This window comes from Rhinoderma darwinii, chromosome 13, assembly GCF_050947455.1.
Source record: "Rhinoderma darwinii isolate aRhiDar2 chromosome 13, aRhiDar2.hap1, whole genome shotgun sequence".
NCBI classification, from domain to species: Eukaryota; Metazoa; Chordata; class Amphibia; order Anura; family Rhinodermatidae; genus Rhinoderma; species Rhinoderma darwinii.
Window position 1 is genome coordinate 47,856,763 of NC_134699.1, and position 21,127 is coordinate 47,877,889.

At 42.1% G+C, this 21,127-nt stretch overlaps 1 protein-coding gene across 3 annotated transcripts in view; it reads left to right on the plus strand.

Moving 5' to 3' along the window:
* RNF157 (ring finger protein 157) overlaps nt 1–21,127 on the plus strand; it is a 50,881-nt gene that overhangs the window by 11,738 nt on the left and 18,016 nt on the right. For 2 of the 3 annotated variants that reach the window (XM_075845970.1, XM_075845971.1), the window contains exons 4-20: nt 1,839–1,957; nt 4,057–4,145; nt 10,108–10,254; nt 11,311–11,428; nt 11,617–11,683; nt 12,358–12,401; nt 14,104–14,151; nt 14,229–14,300; nt 14,413–14,572; nt 16,323–16,435; nt 16,941–17,173; nt 17,485–17,590; nt 17,847–17,958; nt 19,599–19,786; nt 19,865–19,918; nt 20,044–20,089; nt 20,377–20,475. In XM_075845970.1, the coding sequence (XP_075702085.1) occupies nt 1,839–1,957; nt 4,057–4,145; nt 10,108–10,254; nt 11,311–11,428; nt 11,617–11,683; nt 12,358–12,401; nt 14,104–14,151; nt 14,229–14,300; nt 14,413–14,572; nt 16,323–16,435; nt 16,941–17,173; nt 17,485–17,590; nt 17,847–17,958; nt 19,599–19,786; nt 19,865–19,918; nt 20,044–20,089; nt 20,377–20,475 (1,815 nt within the window). The remainder of the gene's footprint in view (nt 1–1,838; nt 1,958–4,056; nt 4,146–10,107; nt 10,255–11,310; nt 11,429–11,616; nt 11,684–12,357; nt 12,402–14,103; nt 14,152–14,228; nt 14,301–14,412; nt 14,573–16,322; nt 16,436–16,940; nt 17,174–17,484; nt 17,591–17,846; nt 17,959–19,598; nt 19,787–19,864; nt 19,919–20,043; nt 20,090–20,376; nt 20,476–21,127) is intronic. The other variant, XM_075845972.1, reaches the window with a different exon arrangement.

Genomic DNA, 21,127 nt, shown 5'->3' on the forward strand with positions numbered 1-21,127 from the left:
GGGTGTAGTTTGCCAATTGTGTCTTTTTGGGAGTGTTTCAACTGTTTGGCCGCACAAGACTTCTCCAAACCTGACATGGTGCCTAAAATACTGTATATTCTAATAAAAAGAAGGCCCCTAAATTCTCTAGCTGCGCCTTTGCTTCTGAGTCCTGTGTTTCAGTCCATTACCACACTAGGGCCACATGTGTGATATTTCTAAAAACTGCAGAATCTGGGCAATAAATATTGAGTTGCGTTTCTCTGGTAAAACCCTCTGTGTTACAGGAAAAAAAAAGGATTTAAATATGAATTTCTGCAAAAAAAATGTAATTTGTAAATTTCACCCCTACTTTGCTTTAATTCTTGTGAAACGCCTAAAGGGTTAAGAAACTTTCTTATTGCTGTTTTGAATACTTTGAGGGGTGCAGTTTTTAAAATTAGGTGATTTATGGGGGTTTGTAGTGTATGGGGCCCCCTCAAATCCACTTCACAACTGAACTGGTCCCTGAAAAAAATTGTCTTTTGAAATTTTCTTGAATATGTGAGTAATTGCTGCTAAAGTTCTAAGCCTTGTAACGTCCTAGAAAAAGAAAAGAAAGTTCCAAAAAAACGATACCAACATAAAGTAGACATATGGGAAATGTGAAATAGTAACTGCTTTGTGTGGTATTACTATCTGTTTTACAAGCCGATACATTTACATTTAGAAAAGTGTTAATTTTTGCAATTTTTCTAATTTTGGTGTTTTTCACAAATATTGAATTTATTGACCAAATTTTTTCACTAACATAAAGTACAATGTGTCACGAGAAAACAATCTCAGAATCGTTTGGATAGGTAAAAGAATTCCAAAGTTATTACCACATAAAGTGACATTTTTAAGTCAAAACAGGCTGTGTCCTGAAGGGGTTAAATGCTGCATTTTGTGTTTATTCGTGTTATTATCTAAAAACTAGTTCGAAGAACTAAAATATTTAAATGTGACAAATTAGCAAAAATAGAAGAAATCTGATAATCCGGTTGTGCAACGTTTCAACTATCTGCCTTTCTCAAGCACAGCCAACACACGAGTGAAGAGGGTACATATAGAATACAGCATAGCTGGTGGAGCAGCCAATAAGAGCGCATATTGGGCAATCAATACAACAATCATTTTCAATATACTGTACCGACAGCAATGACATCCAGCATAATCTTATAATAAAACAATGCCTGTGTATGGAGTATTAATGTAAGAATTGTGAAATACAAGGCATTTTTTTTTTTTATAGTACCTGAGCACTCTGAACGATTCAAAGCGACGTGTGTCCATGGTGTCGCAAATGTATTGCAAATGTCCAGTGACCCATATTTTGGCCTTGGACATCAGAAGTGTGTGAAGCTTTTCCCGTTTTTGAAGGAGTGCTATCCGACAATCCGGGTCACGGGAGCGTTTATGTGAGGTCTCTAGGAGTGCAATCTCTGATAATAGATGGGCAATGGCTGAAGCGCGTTCCCTTTTCAATCGAGCCCCATGTTTTATAAACGTACCCCAGTGACCCATATTTTAATAGCGTGTGTCAATCTGTATTACAGCCACTAGTAGCATAATTTCGTGCATTTTAGACAACTGCTGGTTAAGCATCTACAAAAAAGTGATTTACTATTACAGTGTATAGGTCTTTTATACCACAATAAGGTATTCTTTAGGGTCTCAAGGCGCAAGTCTTCTGTGCCTGTTCAAAATTCATTCCACTATGCATTGATATGGTGGCAATAGTATGTAAGCTGTTATGGGAAAGTCTACCGCCTATTGTGATTTATACCACACCATGTCCAGTATCTGTTAATCTGATTTATAGGTTTTTCTATATCCAGGGAGTTACTTTGCCAGCCATTTTATTATGGGAGGAGAGAAGTTTGAGTCCAGCCACCCTGAAGGTTACCTTTTTGGTGAGAATAGCGACTTGAACTTTCTCGGAAGTCGGCCCGTCACGGTATGTATACTGATCGTTGCTGGTTCTGTCGTCTCAATGGTCCCTGACCTTGATCTTAGTAAAAAGCTGTATTATGACATGCCATATGGATGAAAAGCTCTTCAGACAACCATGTTTTATCTGCAGTATTTGTCTCTTATATTTAACAGTTCATGTGTAGTAACTATTTCTCTAATCGCTTCCTATCATAAGCCTCTGTTTATAACTCCACACACAGTGCCCCCTCCTTCCTGTGTGTTGGGGGCACATCAGGATACCCCCGCCTCCTTTCTATGCAGAGATGGATCACCGTGCTTACACGTGTATAGCTAATCCTGCACACATGCACTGTTAACCCTCGCTTCTACTTGCCCAGAGCTGGTTTAGTTGTGGCTAACGTTTTACCTTCCAGGTTCGACAATAATCTGATGCTTTATTTGCATGGATTAGGTCCGATTACTGATTTGGACAGTTACTTTATGCCACTCTGTAACCTTGTACAATTTTATTTTCTCTAAAGCTCTTGTGGCCGGTTTCCCCCGGTAGGCCATAGGTAAGCCTGCGCACACAGTCCATCAGCTGACATATTTCCGATATAGAATTCCGGGTGGCACTTGACCATACTTCTCAGGAATTATACTATGGAAAATTTCGGGCAAGTTATGTCAGGACCACTCAGGAGCAACGGACTCATGGCTTAAAAGGAATAGAGGAAGATTTCCTAAACAGCAGCTTTAAGATACTTAGAGACTTTGGGGAATGAACAGGAGCTTAACTCTAGGCAAAAGCGGCGTTTTCTGTTTCTGCCCAGAATTACGTACTGACTGATGAGCCATTGATGCGTAGCGGTAACCCGTTCGTGGCATGAAGGACTGAAAAATCAGTCCTCCTGAGATCCAAATGAAATCTGCATGGGGTTAAGTGGCCGTTGTCTTTCCTCCTCCCAAGACCGTAAGAAAACGGAGTAATCGGGGACTTTTGCGGCAGAGGACACGCTTTATGCGGGGCAATGTATATGAAACTGGTTTCCCTTTTAATGTTAGAACGCTATATACTGAATTGTGTCTGTAGACCACAATAGAACGATATTATTATTTACTGTAAACTACGAGACGCAAAGATTGATCGCAGTTGCAAGATTTGAATTAAAAAATAATAATTTTTTAGTTCCTTTTTATGTGATGATCTCAAATACTCCCCTAGGAATGTAGACTGTTGTTTAGTGTGTAGACTTTAGTTAACTATAGACATTTCGATTTTTGTTGGCGGATCTTGCTGATTTGGATGATTTCCACTGACAGTCTAATGTTTATGGGAGCTGGCAGTCTGTCACCCAAGGGCTGGCTACTATGAGTGGAAACTACTATCCAATATGTGAGCTGGCGTAGATTAAAGCTATAATTTTCATCAGTTTTCTGGCATAAATGATAGTCAATTTAATGGGCAGCGGGTGACCCCATTCCTCCCATTAAGCCCTGCATGCTTTTTTTTAAAGTGGCGGAGGCAGCATAAAAATGCAAAGTCGCAAATAAAGTAAAGTAATTTTTGCACAAATTGTGACTTTTGTTTAATATATTTCCACAATAGTGTTTGTTGCAGCCACTACTAGGGGGAGCTTGCAACATACATATTTTTACAGCTCTCACAGAGTATATAGATCCATATGCAGTGAGCGCCTTCTAGTGGTGACTTCTGGCAGCCAGAATATTATCAAGTAACACTATGACTGTGATAGAAGGAAAGCTGGAAATTTGGAGCGCAGTATCTGAAAAACACAGCACCAATCCCTATAAAATATATAATATAGTGGGCCCTATAGACTTCAGAGGATATATGAAGTTGTAATACATGCATGAGAAAAAAAGAACATAAAAAGGTAGTATACAGCAGGCTTAGGGGATAAATATTAATTCAATGGCATAGCATGCTAATAGGGGGGCGTGACATGTAAAAAGAGGTGTGACCTAAGTAATGGTAATCGAGGTTACATGTTCGATTAATCGTGATTTTGATTTGCGGCCTAATGGCCTATGATTACTATGTAAACCTCTGCCTGTAAGTTGTTTTTGTATGTGTTTATTATATGAAGATTCCCAAGCATATTCTCTAATCTCTTCTAGTTCCCGTATGCTGCACCTTCCCCGCAGGAGCCTGTGAAAACACTACGCAGCCTGATCAATATCCGAAAAGACACATTACGTCTCGTCAGGTCAATAACTCTCTACTAAATATTGACATGTAACTTAGGTTATTATGGGGTTAGGGATGAGGTCATATATTAAAGTATATCCTTTATCCAGTTCAACACTTGTTTTAATGTTTGTAATTGTAAGTTTTTTTTTTTAAAGTGCCGGGGTTTAAGTCTTACTGTTACCCCAATATGTCGCGGTGATGGTGCGGGTGTCGGGTGTCAGCTGTATATTAGCTAGCTGACAATCCGGTCTATTAACCCCTCAGATGCAGCGATCAATAGCGACCGCAGCATCTGAGGGGTTTTTAGCCGATCACCCCCCCCCCCCCTTACGACGCCTGCACGGGGCTGGCAATAATTGGTATGGCAACCGGTGGCTTAACAATGGCTTCCTGGTCTGCCAAGTCTGGAAGCTTTCGGCGGGTCCTAATTGGCTTACTGACAGTGTCACACTGACAGCTCTAATGCATTGTACTACGTAAGTAGTGCAGTATATTAGTATACGATCAGTGTTGCAGGCATTCAAGTCCTCTGGTAAAATAAATGTAACAAAAATAAAAGTTTCAAGTTAAAAAACCCAAAATTGCCTTTTTTCCCCATAATAAGTCTTTTATTATTGAAATATACAAAAAAATTATTTGTAATTGGTATCACTGCGGCCATAACGACCCAAACTATAAAACTATTACAGAATGTATCCCTCATGGTGAACACCGTGAAAATAAAATATGAAAAAAAGCGCCAGACAGGTCACATCTCCTGCCAAAAAATGGAATGAAAAGTGATCAAAAAGTCACATTTACCCAGCAATAGTACCAATAAAAACTACAGCCCATCCCGCAAAAAAATCCCTGACACCGCTTTGTTGACGCAAAGATAAAAGTTATGGGTCTTAGAATATGGCGACACAGAAAACAAATAATTTTTTATTAAAAAGTGATTTTATTGTGCAAAAGCTGCAATACATAAAAAAAACTATATAAATTTGGTATCGCCGTAATCGTATCGACCTCCAGAATAAAGTTAACATGTAATTTATGGCACACGGTGAATGCCGAAAAAAATTCAATAAAAAACAATTCCAGAATTGCTTGTTTTTGGTCACTTCCAAAAAATGAAAAAGTGATCAAAAACTTGCATGTGTCCCAAAATGATATCAATAAAATCTACAGCTTGTCTCACAAAAAACAAGCCCGCACACCGCTCAATCAACCGGAAAATAAAAAAGATATGGCACTAGTAATGCGGTGATGAAAAAACATCTCAATGTGCAATCCGGAGGGGAACATTCTCTCAGTTTCAAGAAGTGGTTATCGAGGCCCTAGTATTTGGGAATCAGAAAGGGAAGGGACATAGCACATCTGCTGGAAGCGAGGGTGCCCGTATTATACCAGGGCAACACTTTTCCAGCAAAATTTCCTAAACTCCAAAGGAGGAGAAGTCCCAAAAAAGGTGCAGAGTGTTACAAAAGGGGGATAAGAAAGGATAAAGTTTATCTGTGCGACACCGGCCTGTGCATAACGGATTTCTTCATAGCGTACCACACATCTATGGATAATTGTATTATTTACCCCATTATTATACCCCCTTATTATGCCCTGATGTACTCCGCACAGCTTACATATACCCCTGATATACTCCGCACAGATTACAGCCCCCACATTATAAACTGAAATACCAACAAAACCCCAAATGAAACTACTATCAAGCAAAATCCACACTCCAAATGGAGCTTCTTCCCTTCTAAGCCCTACAGCGTGCCCAAACAGCAGTTTACGTCCACATATATGGCATTGCTATACCCAGGAGAACCCGCTTAACAATTTTTGGGGTAAGATTCCCTAGTGACACAAGTTGGGCACAACACATTGGCGAATGCAATTTTTACTTAGCATCTTCCACTGCGTATTCATTTCTGAAAAACACCTGTGGGGTCTAAATTCTCACTATACCCGTTGATAAATGCTTTTAGGGGTGTGGTTTCTAAAATGGGGTCACTTTTTTTCGGTACATTAGGGGTTTTGAAAATGCGACACGGTGTCTGCATATCATTACTGTAAAATACCACTCCTTTTCTTCTGAACCCTCCTATATGTCCAAACATCCGTTTATAACCGCAAAAGGGGTATTGCCATACTCGGGAGACATTGCTTTACAAATGTTGGGGTGCTTTTTCATTTTTAATTTTTTGTGAAAATGAAAAATCAACATCTTATTGAAAAAAAAAAAAATGTTTTAATTTCACAGCTTAAAGAGGCTCTGTCACCAGATTTTGCAACCCCTATCTGCTATTGCAGCAGATAGGCGCTGCAATGTAGATTACAGTAACGTTTTTATTTTTAAAAAACGAGCATTTTTGGCCAAGTTATGACCATTTTTGTAGTTATGCAAATGAGGCTTGCAAAAATCCAAGTAGGTGTGTTTAAAAGTAAAAGTCCAAGTGGGTGTGTATTATGTGCGTACATCGGGGCGTTTTTAATACTTTCACTAGCTGGGCGCTCTGAAGAGAAGTAACATCCTCTTCTCTTCAGAACGCCCAGCTTCTGACAGTGCAGATCTGTGACGTCACTCACAGGTCCTGCATCGTGACGGCCACATCGGCACCAGAGGCTACAGTTGATTCTGCAGCAGCATCAGCGTTTGCAGGTAAGATCGACTTACCTGCAAACGCTGATGCTGCTGCAGAATCAACTGTAGCCTCTGGTGCCGATGTGGCCGTCACGATGCAGGACCTGTGAGTGACGTCACAGATCTGCACTGTCAGAAGCTGGGCGTTCTGAAGAGAAGAGGATGTTACTTCTCATCAGAGCGCCCAGCTAGTGAAAGTATTAAAAACGCCCCGATGTACGCACATAATACACGCCCAGTTGTACTTTTACTTTTAAACACACCCACTTGGACTTTTGCAAGCCTCATTTGCATAATTACAAAAGTGGTCATAACTTGGCCAAAAATGCTCGTTTTTTTAAAAATAAAAACGTTACTGTAATCTACATTGCAGCGCCTATCTGCTGCAATAGCAGATAGGGGTTGCAAAATCTGGTGACAGAGCCTCTTTAATTCTAATTCAGCAAAAAAAAATTTGGGGTCAACATTTTCACTATACCTCTGGATGAATTCCTAGGGGTAGTTTCCCAAATGGAGTCACTTTTGTTTTTTTTCCAATGTACTAGTAGTACAGGGGCTCTGCAAATACGATATGGCGTCCAGAAACCAATCCATAAAAATCTATATTCCGAAAGCCCAATGGTGCTCCTTCCCTTCTGAGTCCTGTTGTGTGTCCAAACAGCAGTTAACGAGAACATATGAGTATTACCATACTCGGGAGAGATTGCTTTATAAATGTTGGGGTGCTTTTTCTCTTTTATTCCTTGTTGAAATAAAAAGAAAAATGATGCTAAATCTACATCTTATTGGAAAAATATTAATTTTTCATTGCCATAATCTATTAAAATCTATGAAACACCTCTAGGGTCAAAATCCTCACTGCACCCCTAGATGAATTCCTTGGGGGTGTTTCCAAAATGGTGTCTTTTCTGGGGTTTTTTCCTATGTTTTGGCACCACAAGACCTCTTCAAACCTGACATGGTGCCTAAAATATATTCACATAAAAAGAAGCCACCAAAATCCACAAGGTGGTCCTTAATTTCTGAGGCCTGTGTTGCAGTCAAGTAGCACTCTAGGGCCACATATGGGATATTTCTAAAATCTTCAGAATCCGGGTAATAACTATTGAGTTGTGTTTCTCTGGTAACACTTGCGGAAAAAATTGATTGAAATTGAATATCTTAAAAAAAAAAAAAAAGACATTTCACCTCTACTTTGCTTTCATTCCTGCGAAACACCTAAAGGGTCAAGAAACTGTGGAACAGTGGCGTAGCTATAGGGGTTGCAGTTGTGACTGGGCCCCATGCTGTGTTTGCATCGATGTGTCTCTGAGACCCAGAAGCGTGACGTTTGGGGGGGACGGGGGACGGACGGGACGGACAAGAAGAGGAATTGGTCCGGACGTGAGCGGGATCTCCTAACCCCAGTCCCAGACTGTGTCAACGTGGTTGGGGTGTCAGCGATGCTAACCTGCCCAGATCATGACCTGGGCGAGATGTACTAAAGGTGCCGATGGGGGGAGGGTGTTGTGTGGGGGGAGCTGGGCGCTTGCTCTGAGTTTTCTGCTTTTGAAAGCGCCGTCTGGGGAGGGGTGGGCTTACTGCTATCTGACGCTTGCTGGGCAGGCGGGGCTTGTGGCTGCGCATGTCCCCGTGCACTAACCTGATTAGCCACAGCTTAAGGAGGTGTGGCAAGCTAGAGGAGGAAGAACGGTTTGCTCCATCTCTTCGTTCTGGCTGGAGAGTGTCTGTCTGCTATAGTCCTGACCCGCGCGGCCCGCACATTAATGGTAAGATTGTAAGGAGCTAGTAAGAAGACAGACTGTCTTCATCCTGGCAGTGTGATATGCTGGAACCCCCACTGATCACTAGAATGGGGTCCCGAGCCCCTTGTTCCTCGTCACTGCGGTGAATAGAGCGGTGCCTACAGTGGTCGAGCATGCGCCCTGCAGCTACACTCTGTCTATGGGACCGACGGGGACAGCCGAGTGTTGTACTTGTCTAATGACTTTGTATGGAGTGGTAGGGCGCGTGCTCGACCCCCTTGGGCACAGCTTGTTCAAGCTCTTACCATGGTGACGAGGAACAAGGGGCTTGGGGCCCCCATTCTAGTGATTAGTGGGGCCAAGTCAACACCTTGAACACTTGAGGCCCTTTTACACGGGCCAATGATCGGGCAAACGAGCGTTCATATGAACACCCATTCCCGATCATTGACTTGTGTAAACAGGGCAACGATCAACCAAAGAACCAGCAAACGGACCCTTCGTTATCTTCCTCAAACAATTCCAGAAAAATGTTTGCAGTGTGTGTGTGTGTGCGCGCGTGTGTGTGCGTGTGTGTGTACTCCCAGTAACCAGGCCTTTATGGTTTTCTCTCATTATGATTCTTTTTTTTTTTTGTTGATAAAAATACTTGTATTAATTCTTCATCTTATTACGATAATATACCTAAATGACAATGTAAACAGTGAAATTTTGCACCAGGGCCCAAAAGCCTTTTCGCTACGCTCCTGGGGTGAAATAACTATTTGTCCTACAAGCAGATACATTTAATTTTAGAAATAGGCTTATTTTTCTAAATTTTCTCTAAAATTTGGTGTTTTTCACAAATAAACATTGAATGTATCGACCAAACTTTACCACTAACATAACATACAAGGTGTCATGGGAAAACAATCTCAGAATCGCTTGGATAAGTAAAAGCACTACAAAGTTATAACCACATAAAGTGACACATGTCAGATTGGAAAAACGAGGCTCTCTCAGGAAGGTCAAAACTGGCTGCACTGGGAATGGGTTCATAATGTCAAACTCTGTTTTTTCGCTATATCACCTTTCAAAGTGAAGCCTTACTACTGATTCACAAGATTAGATTTCCTGGTGCATTTGAGTATCCGCAGCTCTCTGGTGCTAGATATATTTTTGGCACAAGTTACAATTTAAAATGTATTTTAGAACTATATATGATGCCTGGCAAAGGGAAGACCGTGGTTGCATCAATACTGTATGCCACTGCAGGCTCGTGAGCCTTCTCTGCGATTCTAGCAGTCCAGGGGGCTTTGTGTGAGACCTATCAGCTGCTCGTTTTTTAATTTCCCCCTATCATCCCTTTAGTAGGGCATCTCTGTCTAGTGACAAATGCGCTTTAATTTCCTGCTTGTGCCCTGGGTGTTATTAGAGCTACTTGTTGCCTATGAGATCATTAGCATGTTGGCATTGAGGAAGGCCAGCAATCTTTGCCCTTTAGTCAAGATAGGGCTGCATATGACATTGATATCAAAAGGTATATAGACTATTTTGTGATTTGATGTATTATGTCAGTACCTTCTTTAGATATATTTCCATATATTGTAATGTTCTTGCTTTTGTAGATGCACAGAGGAAGTGAAGGCCAGTGGAGCTGAAGACAGCCGGCCCAAGGTTCAATATAATGTGGAGTTTACATTTGACACCGATGCAAGAGTGGCCATCACCATCTATTACCAAGCCACAGAGGACTTTCAGGGGGGCATTGCCAGGTGAGTATGGGCAAATCTTGGAAGTCTTGTGGAAGTGGATAGTGTTGGTACAGTTCAGTCCAGGTTGTTTTTTTGGCAACTATTGCAGAAGCTCATGGTATTCTGTATCCAGGTCAGGCTGTCTTCATCAACCTTTCTATGTCTGTTTTCTGGCTTAGAAAAGTCGCAAAAGGGCCAAAAAGTCACAATTTGCGTTGCAATTTGGCCTTTTTTGTGCCACGTTTGTGGAGAAGGGCCGTGCCCACAGGGAAAGGGGCATGGACACACGGCCAGACAAATTTTATTATAATTTACGCCAGAAAACTTGCGTAATTTATAGTGGAAACTATAGCTAGGAGCTGGCATAGATTTGACTCTATGGGGCATAGCACGATACCTACCTTGCCACCTTCCGACAAGACTACCCCTGGACCCTTTCATTAGACATTAAAATTAAAAAACGATAAAAAAAAATATTTATACACCAGCGCCGCTCATACAAGGACCTGGCGTCAGAAAGTTTTATGCGACGCAGCACTGATGACTTTGAAGTGCTGCATCGCCTATAACGTCCTGACGCTGCCCGGCCTCGTGTCCTTGTATGAGCAGTGCTAGAAGGATGAGGGAGCCGAAGTGGAGTAACGAGGCGTACTGAGGTGAGTCTGTAAGATTTTTTTTTTCTTTTTTTTTCTTCAGGCCAGTGGGGGGCGTGTATGGCACACGGCCGCAGTCATTGCGGCACAATGGTGGCTCCCGGCTGAAAAATGCGACAAATTTATTAAGAGTTTACTCCAACTTCTTAGTCTTAAGTCTGGCGTATGAAATGACAGTCTTAATAAATTCCCCCCTATGTGTCAGAGATGCATGTGTGGCATACAAAGGGTTGCACAAAAGCTGTTGTAGTGGGCGTGCATTTTGACAGGTCGACGAGTATGCCAATCTTGATGTCGTTAAGCGGCTAGGAGCAGATAGTTGATACCTGGCTTTGGTAAAACCAGTATTGGATCTACACTGACGGAATGCGTATCATGGAGGAGGATTGCTAACTTTACTTTCACTTTTTTTGTCTTCATTTAGTTACATTCCTAAATCCAGCAATCTGCAGTCTGACGCTGTGAACTTCAAGAAAGGGGTCAGCCAGCAGTTTTGTCTTCCGTCCCATACTGTGGACCCCTCTGAATGGAGAGAAGAAGAGGTGGGGGAAATGCATGACCAGCATAATCTATACACAAGCACTTCTACATAATGTAAAATGGTTTCATTCACCTTCTACATGAAATCGACATATATATATATATATATATATATATATATATATATATATACATATATATACATACACACTCTGTTAATCCCCCCCCCCTTTAATATATATCATTTCAGTTGACCTTTGACCTTGACAGAGAAGTATATCCTATGGTTGTCCATGCAGTAGTGGAGGAAGGAGAAGGTAAGAGATAGATCTGTCAATCTACACTCTCCATAACAAACCGCATGCTACTCAAAAATCGGATGAAGGAAATATCGGCACCAAGACTTATATGACCGGCATTGTCTTATTTTATTGTCTAACGTTCATGATCTGCACGCTTGCTAATACAAATAAATAAATACTTTTTTAACTTTACATACAACTTTATTTTTTACTTTTAATGTATTCGCATACTCCTGTATGCTAATACATTGTACTGTGTCACTAGGACACAGGCTGCTGTTAGGGCAGCACATAGTGGACCCTAACAGCAGGCATACTGATCAGACAGCCGGGGCTCTTCCTAGGTCCCCAGGGCTGACTGCAGAGGGATTTTCCCGTTTTTTTTTTTTTTTTTTTAATTTTTTTAAATTTATTTATTTTTCTTTTTTATTTATTTTTTATATATATATATTATTATTTTTTAAATGTATTTTTTGATTGCGTCCCCGGTTTTCCGGTGACTCGATCAAAGAGAGGAGTTCCCTTTGATCATGCCGTGACAATTCCTCCTGACACAATGATTTAGTCAAATGTCTAGCTGGCGTAACTAGGGCTTCGCATTACGATAGACGTGTATGCTTTACCTTACCTGAATTGTACATGAACATTTATAGATGACTGACGTTAACACTATTCTTTTCCTTTTGTAGAACATCTGGGGCACTGCCATGTACTGATGGCAACATTTGAAAGGGTGAGTATTTAACACTAGGTCGCAGTGGCACTACCCTAGTGCTGCCAGTTTGAGTTATACATGCCAATAGCTGGACATGTGAAGTTTTGTGCCAGTCTTGTAATTGACAGGCTCTGTTCACACCTGTGTTATTTATTTACCATCAGATTTCCATTGCTCTTTGCATTTGCTTGCTGCGATATTCTGTCCAGGAAAAATGTAACATAAACTTGACGTGCTCATTCTAAGTCATTCGATTCCGTCATCGCTATTGTAAAAACGGAAACCATGAAGCCAGTGTGTACAGAGCCTTATTCATAGATCATGGTGCAGCTTGTGACTTATTGTATAAAGAGGCTGCTATTTTACATGAGAACAACATCTTACACTATGAGCAGACACTTGTTACCCTTTATTACAGAGCGGAGTGGATACATTTGTGGCCAGGTCAGGCTGTGTTTGGACTATGGTTATATTACCTAGGTCTCCTTGAAGAAATTCGCTTTTAAGGCATCCTTAAAGGGAAACTGACATCTTATAGTGACATGTCAGAAGTTTTTGATCGGTGGGGGTCCGAGCACTGAGACCCCCATCGATCACTAAAACGAAGCGGCAGAAACGCTCAGGTGAGCACTTTGCTGCCTTGTTTCTGTTCGGCTTTCTTCGGATATCGGTATGGGCTCGATAGAAAATCTGTGTTAGAAGCAAGTCTAATGGTCCGAAGCAGTGAGTGCCAAAGAGTGGGTGCAGCACGTGCGAAGCCTTCATGGCATTCATGTAGTACTGTTCAAGAGTCTAGCAGGTTAATAGTATTTTACTGAGGAGCATAAAGTATTTCTACCTACAGAGGCATCTCATCAGGTCTGTCAGTGTCTGTGTAGAAACATATCTTTTGGCTTCGTTCACATCTCTGCGTCCGTGCTCCGTTCACGGGTTCCGTCTGAGCTTTCCATCAGTAGTCGACTGCGCTATTCATTCCGTCCAAACGACAGAACCCTTAAACAACGGTGACAAATGAAAACCATTTGCATCAGATCCGTCACCATTGCAATCAATGGTGATGCAAACGGAAACCTATGGTTTCCATTTGGATTCCGTTCATGGGTTCCCCTGACGGAAAGCTCCGACGGAACCCATGAACGGAATCCTGACGCAGATGTGAACGAAGCCTTACATGGTTATCCCGGTTTATTCTTCATGTATTGTGTTTATTTTTTACTTTTTTAGTTAACGTTATTGACCACATCTCCTAGAGACAGTCAGCCATTTTATTCAAGTGAATACAGGCACGGTGAATCCGTTGTTCATCATTATTCCACCATTAGTGCTATTCGCTTAGCCCATTGATGTGTCCTCTATGATGACCCAGCACATGTATGTCATGTAACCAAGTTGCTAACGGAAATCTAGGGGTCACATGAGGTAGAAAACGGTATGATTTTACTATTCTATGAATAAACAAATTAAAAAAATTAAAAGTGGACAACCCCTTTAACTGCAGCATAAATGTTTTTTTTAATGATTGTGCCAGAAGTCCTAATTCACATGGTGCACAGGGGTTGGTGAACTAAAAACCAGGTTTGCAAGTCTGGTGATGTGATGAATTTTGGAGTCTTCCAGTGTCCATTTTTTTTGAAGATTCTTAGATTCACATACTGTTAGCCTGAATCCGTTTTTACCTCCAGCTTGTCCTTATTTTAGTGTCTTTCTTGTCCTTTTCCAGCATGCAGACGGCAGTTTTTGCGTGAAGCCCCTGAAGCAGAAACAAGTGGTGAGAGAGGTTTTATTTCAGGAGATGTTCCACCACATGCGCTTAAATCCTTAGTCTCTTCTCTCGTTCCTCTTCAGGTGGACGGGGTCAGTTACCTCCTGCAGGAAATCTATGGGATTGAAAACAAATATAATTCACATGACTCTAAGGTGTGTATGAGCTTATGGCCTTGTACACACCACAGGCATGCAGTGTCCGTATTATACAGGGTATCTATCACTGTGGACCTAAGAGGGTCTCCTATATTGTGTTATGTTTCAGGTGACCGAAGATGAAGTCAGTGACAATAGTGCGGAGTGCGTGGTTTGTCTGTCCGATGTTCGGGACACACTTATTTTGCCATGCCGACATCTTTGTTTGTGTAACACCTGTGCAGATACCTTGCGCTACCAGGCAAGCAATTGCCCCATCTGCCGTCTGCGTGAGTATTCGAGACCAGCTGTTCCCTCTGACCACTATTAGATGTGTCGTGTATTAAAGTCACTTCTGTTGTTCTTCATTTATTCTAGACACTCAATGGTAAATGACCAGATCTGTAAGTCCATCAAGAAGTCATTAAACATTACCTAAACCTGGGTGGGCTGGCCCTCCCGAATTTATACTTTTACTTACTTGCTAGTTAACTGGTTTACATGTGGTGGTGGCGGTGGTTTACCCATAGGCACTTTAACCCCTGTATTGAGCTGGAAGCTTCACTTCTCGGTTCCTGTAAAGTCCCGGTGAACTGTATTTATAGACGGCAACCCATCCGGGACACGTACTCACAATCCCAATGAAAACTACTCTGAAGGTCTGGCAGATATCAATGCTGCTCTCTAACTCAGACGAGGTGTCCTGGTCACCTAAGACACCACTTTGGTATAAACCGCTAACAGTTAAGAGGCCTCCGTAACCCTAGTTAGCGGGCAACCCTGGGTATATTGGCCTTGGCGGATGTGGTAGTAGAAGACAAAATAGTTACTTTTGTACAACTTCGGTCCAAACACCAGATCCCAACTCATCTCAGGTTCCGTTGTTTTCAGCTTAGACTTGCTCTCTGGTCGCAATTTGCAGGATATAATGCTATGTTCATCCCCGGTGGAGGACTGGGTGACACAGGAGACGTTGGCTAAACCATTATCCATACTTTATAGACAAATAATAACTGTATCTTCTAATAAACTTGATTGGGTCTTGGACCGATTGTCTCAGACTTTCTTCTGTCTCCACAAACGATCATAAGGAAAGGAAATCCGCTCTAAAAGGTCCCTTGATATCTACAAGAGACCAACTTATTCAGTTAAAATTTTTACACCAAATTTACTGCACCCCTTCCAAAGGATACAGAATGGGACGCGTACCCAGTCCTGTCTGCCCGCGGTGCCACGGAGCGGAGGGCTCCTTCCTACATATGTTCCGGGAATGTCCGATTATTAATAATAATTTCTGGGCTGAGGTAATGGAATTTCTTGAGCCTAAAGTCGGACTCCCTCGTATACGTGAACCCAGAACTTGTCTTTTATTATTGGTAGAGGAAGTTCTACCTACAGTCGCTGTTAGATCTCTCAGGACGACACTCCTATTGTTCTATGCTAAAAACATCTATACGCCTGCATTGGACACATCCTAAGGTTCCTAAGTTGTCCGCATGGATTGCGTTGGTCAATTCTACCCTGACACTTTTTAAACTTCCTTATGAAGCACGAGGATGCCCTGATACATCTATGAATGTGTGGAGCTCTTGGATAGCCAACCCTCATACCAGCTCATATTGCTCAGGTTAATTGGGCCAGGAATTTGCTGATGTCTCTCTGCTGTCCCCTGTTCCTCCACTAAACCCTTCCATTGATTGGTCCTCACCAGATTTTAATCTATATTTTCTTCTGATAAGGAAAGGCAGGCTGTTCAGGTTTTTTTTTTTTTTTTTTTTTTTTTTTTTTTTACTATATAGACCTATTGATTTATGCAGAAATATATCCGTATGTTCTTGTTAATAATTGATCTTGTACACTTGGTACTGCTGTCTGGTTTGCAACGGTTTTTTGTACTTTTACATTTTGTTCTGCTGTTTGATATGAGGTCTTAATAATATTACCTTTAAAAAAAATAAAAAAGTTGACCTAAACCTTGCCCCTTTTTTACACACCCTACAATCTGATGTAAATGACCTCTCCTCTCCTGCATCCCTCCAGCTTTCCGAGCACTTCTTCAGATCCGAGCGATGAGAAAGCTTCCAGGTCCTCACTCACCTTCTGGTTTTAGCCCGATCATTGCAGCTCCAAGCTCGGACTCTGAAGAGCACACGGTGAGTGGGACTTGTGTGTGTATATATGTATGTGTGTGTGTGTGTGTAATATATACGTGTGTGTGTGTATATGTGTGTGTGTATATATACGTGTGTGTATGTATGTATGTATGTGTGTGTGTATATATATATATATATGTAGAGATAAGCAGCACTCTGCGACATATTCCAACACGGTAATGGGTGCGAGCAGGTAATCCAGATCCGTGGATTATAAAACACAAACGAAAGAAATCCCACAGCACTCCGATGGTTCCAAAAAGTATGTGATTTATTCAGTCAACAGCTGCAACGTTTCCGTCCTGCTATAGCATGCTTGAAAAAGGTCCTATAGCAGGACGGAAATGTTGCAGCTGTTGACTGAATAAATCACATACTTTTTGGAACCATCGGAGTGCTGTGGGATTTCTTTCGTAGATATATATATATCATGCTTATCCTAAACTATTGTTCATTTTCTTTCTTCTGATAACACAAGTGTTCTATCTGATCGATTACATTCTAGTCTGCTGAACATGTTCCCCCTGGGTATGAGGTTGTGTCGCTCTTGGAGGCTTTGAATGGACCCCTGACACCATCACCATCGGCTCCCCCATTAAGAGCTCTAGGGGAATCTCGGCGGCCGGGCGTGCTTCCTTCATATGGCAGTGACATCCAGCTGCCTCATCTGCGCATGCACTCGCCTCTCCAGCATCTCTGCGGTAGCCAAGCTCTAAAACTGAAGAAAAGCATTTCAAGGTTTGTCAGTAAAATGATGCTTTGTCACATTCTTTATGTAGATTCTGTAATGAGTATATGGGCTGAGGTGTACTGTTTTTTGGGGTTTTTTTTGTCCATAAGTGCGTGCTACACGTACCTATTTGACTACACGTGTGTTCCTGCGTTAGGCTGGCCATATACCTTAAAGTCAGCAAAACCTGACTACATGTTTCTTTGATGGCACAGCTTGAACTGTACTCCTATTCATGTATATACTGCATCACTTGTGTGGAGATACAATAATCACCACATACATTGTATGATACAAAGATGTGCATCTTGCCTTGCAGATCAATTTCCCAGAACTCCTCAGTGCTGCAAGAGGATGAGATGGAAAAGTCATTCAGTGAAGCCGAGATCCGAACACCACAGAAAAAGACGCCCCAACTAGCTGAGGTTCATAAGGGCTCTGAAACAAAAAAAATATTTGTTAATAAGCACTGCTAATAAGTCATTAGGTGGCCATATTTTGTGGTGGAGAAATAGGCATTGGTATGTTGCCAAACTTTAAACGCCTAAAGTAAGATGTGTATAATGGGGCCAGAAGGTAATGTATAAATGTAGAACACACAGTGTGGGGGGTGACATGGAAAGAGGGGAATGGGTGGTATAAGGGCCTTCTACATTACTGAATGTGCTTACTCTTTCTCAGGAATGTGGAGCAACTCCAGAAAGTGAGAATTTGACTCTTTCCTCATCAGGAGCCATTGACCAGTCTCCCTGCACAGGAACGCCGCTGTCCTCCACCATCACCTCGCCAGAAGGTCAGGCATTCTCATCATTTTTAATATCATTAAACAATGAAACTCATGAAAGTGGTTATCCAGGGACCAAAAAATTGCATTGTAATAATATATTTATGTGAAAATAAGTAACTTACTAAATGTACTTTAATTTAAAATTCTGTTTTAAATGGTGCAGTTCAAACCTCGTGAATTGTTCCGGGAAATCCTGGAGCTTTTCTAATAATGATGGCGCTCCGACACGGCCCCACGCGACTGAGATCTTGCTTCATGTGCTGTTTGTGAACATGACCGCAAGGGGCTGTCACATTGCTTGAGTCCCGAGCAGATCATCATCTAGCGCTTTGGGACTCCAGCATTGCTCCCGATGTCCATATATGCTCAAATCGGGGGTTTCCTATCGCTTGTGTTCCAGAGCAGAGCATCAGCTGATGCTCTGCCTGGGGACTCTAGTACTGCTCCCGATGTCACTGTCCATATATGGTCAGTGACTTCAGGCTGGAGTTCTCAAAAAGAGCATCAGCTGATGCTCTGCCTGGGGACTCCAGCACTTCTGCCCACGTCACTGTCCATATATGGACAATGACGTCGACAGCCGTACTGGAGTTCCCAGGCAGAGCATCAGCTGATGCTCTGGAACTCCAGCGATAGGAAACCCCTGAATTGACCAAATATGGACATCGGGAGCAGTGCTGGAGTCACAAGCAAAGCGCTAGCTGATGCTCTGCTCGGGACTCCAGCAATAGGCAATATGACAGCCCCTTGCGGTCATATTCATGAACAGCACATGAAGCAAGCCCTTAGTCGCGTGGGGCCGTGTCGGAGCGCCATCATTGTTAGAAAAGATCCAGGATTTCCTTGAACAATTCACAAGGTTTGAACTGCACCATTTAGTACAGAATTTTTAATTAAAGTATATTAGTAAGTTACTTAGTTTCACATAAATATATTATTGGCATGTAATTTTTGGACCCCGGATAACCCCTTTAAATTCACAAAATTGGGAATTTATTGTAATTGTGAATCCGCCAGGTGGTCTAAATGTTCATTTTGTTTCCACAAAGTCTTTGTCAGGCCTAGTTCTTTTGCAATCCTAACTGGACTATGGCAAATGCAGAATTTCAATTTACTAACAAGTGACCATGATTTACTTGGCAATGTTACAAAGTTACTTAGATTGAAAAAAGACACGTCCATCAAGTTCAACCTTACTCAACTATACATAATTTCTAAAAAATGTATAACCCTTAATGCCATTTGTCCTTAGAATGTCATTACAATGTTTTTGTTGGCTCAGGTGTTGCCAGCACCGGTTTGCGCCACAAGGTGGCAAGCTTAGTATGTTTATACCTTTTTTATGTTGAATTGGTAGATTTCTAAAACCAGATATAACCAGATGTCACTGTTATTTTGTTCTATAACCATTTAATTGTACTCCTCACCCACTCCATGCCCCTTATTTTGTGCCCTTTCCCTTTCCCACCACTCACTGGTTTGCTCCTTTTTTGTTTTTGTACTGCCCCCTTTCATTTGGTCTCACCAATTCTCTTCTTATCTCCCTTACTGCTGTCTGCCACCACACCCCTTATTTTTTTTCTGTTCACTCCTTTATTTTTCAATACTTCCTCCTTTGCCCTACTCCACCCTCATCTTTTGCGCAGACCCCTTGAGCAGTAGCCTGGCGCAGTCCGTAATGTCCATGGCCTCGTCCCACAGCCAGCAGTCCCAGATCAGCACAGACACGGTGTCCTCCATGTCTGGGTCCTACACAGCAGGTGTAATGGAGGAAGGGGGGATTACACCATCACCGCCTGTGGCTCCCAGTGTATCCCCCTCTGAAGAGGGAGAGGTGAGACTTGCAATGTTTTATCTATAGACTACTACTGGGTCATAACCTTCAGTAATTCACTGCTCTCCTCTTTAATAGCTGTCACCGGAGGGACACTATGTGACTGTTTCTGCGGATGAAATGGATGCAGAGGTACCAAACTATGGATGAAAATTTTAGGGGGCAATATGGGGTGAAACGCAGGAGTCTTCGTTAGTCCCCACTGGCAGTAAAGTGCCCTATTGACTTTATTTTTCTTTTCTTTAATTTCCTCCTAGGGAAATGTCACAGAGGAGGAATTTGCATCCCCAGAGGAGGACGATGGTAACACTCCCAACATTTGCCCTATTGAATGTCTAATGTGCATGTTCCATGCATACTGCCTACATGTCGCTGTGCAATTGTCAGGTCCACCCTCCGCATACGTGTATTGGAAATCCTCATCATTATTCAGCATGTCCTGAGTACACTTTTTGCACCCGTCATCCCTGCACGGCATCTACGCTGGTGTTCACAACTCTTTCCTCTTTTTACTGTGCACACTAGATGCCTTGGGCAGTCTGTCTTGTGCCCCACCCTGCCCACCTCTAACTTCCTTAACTCTGTTGCAGGGCAGAGGACTGGCAGAGAGTGTGACAATAACAATGCTGCTCACGTCACACTGCGGGACGCTCTGGACAATGTGCGGGGCTCTGAGGGCTGCCTGGCCGGTGAGTGGCTGCCTCCTGAACATGAACTCTCCTGCTGCCCATCTGTCTATAGAGATGGCTTTCACTGACCTTCCAAAGCTGAACACACCCTGTAATGAATGTGATTAGGAAACATACCCTCACCTTGTCTGTCTCCAAATTCAGTCGTGATCCCCTGTGTGTTTCTCTTCTCTCACACCTTTGGATTGGTGCAACTTTATAATTCGTTTTTATTAATCATTCCTATTACTTTTTGAGATACAGCTGCTCAATACAGAGCAGCTGTATCGTTAGCGAAGACCTACATCCGTCTGTCCCGCGGCCCTTATGGGGTTCAGTGTCAGCGGGTCCTGCATGTCTCTGAACTTATATGTGATGGGTAACAGGTGGATCTTGCGTGTCAGAGACGTGCAGGACCCACTGACACTGAACCCCATAAGGGCCGCAGGACAGACGGATGTAGGTCTTCGCTAACGATACAGCTGCTCTGTATAGAGAATACAGAGCAGCTGTATCTCAAAAAGCAATAAGAATTTTTAATAAAAACAAATTATAAATTTGCACCAATATTTAAAAAAAAAAAAAAAAAAAAAGCCTTTTCAAAGGTGTATATAGCTTTTTAAGCTTTGCCGCTAGATGTATTACTATCCACTCCTTTTTTTTTTTAGAAGTT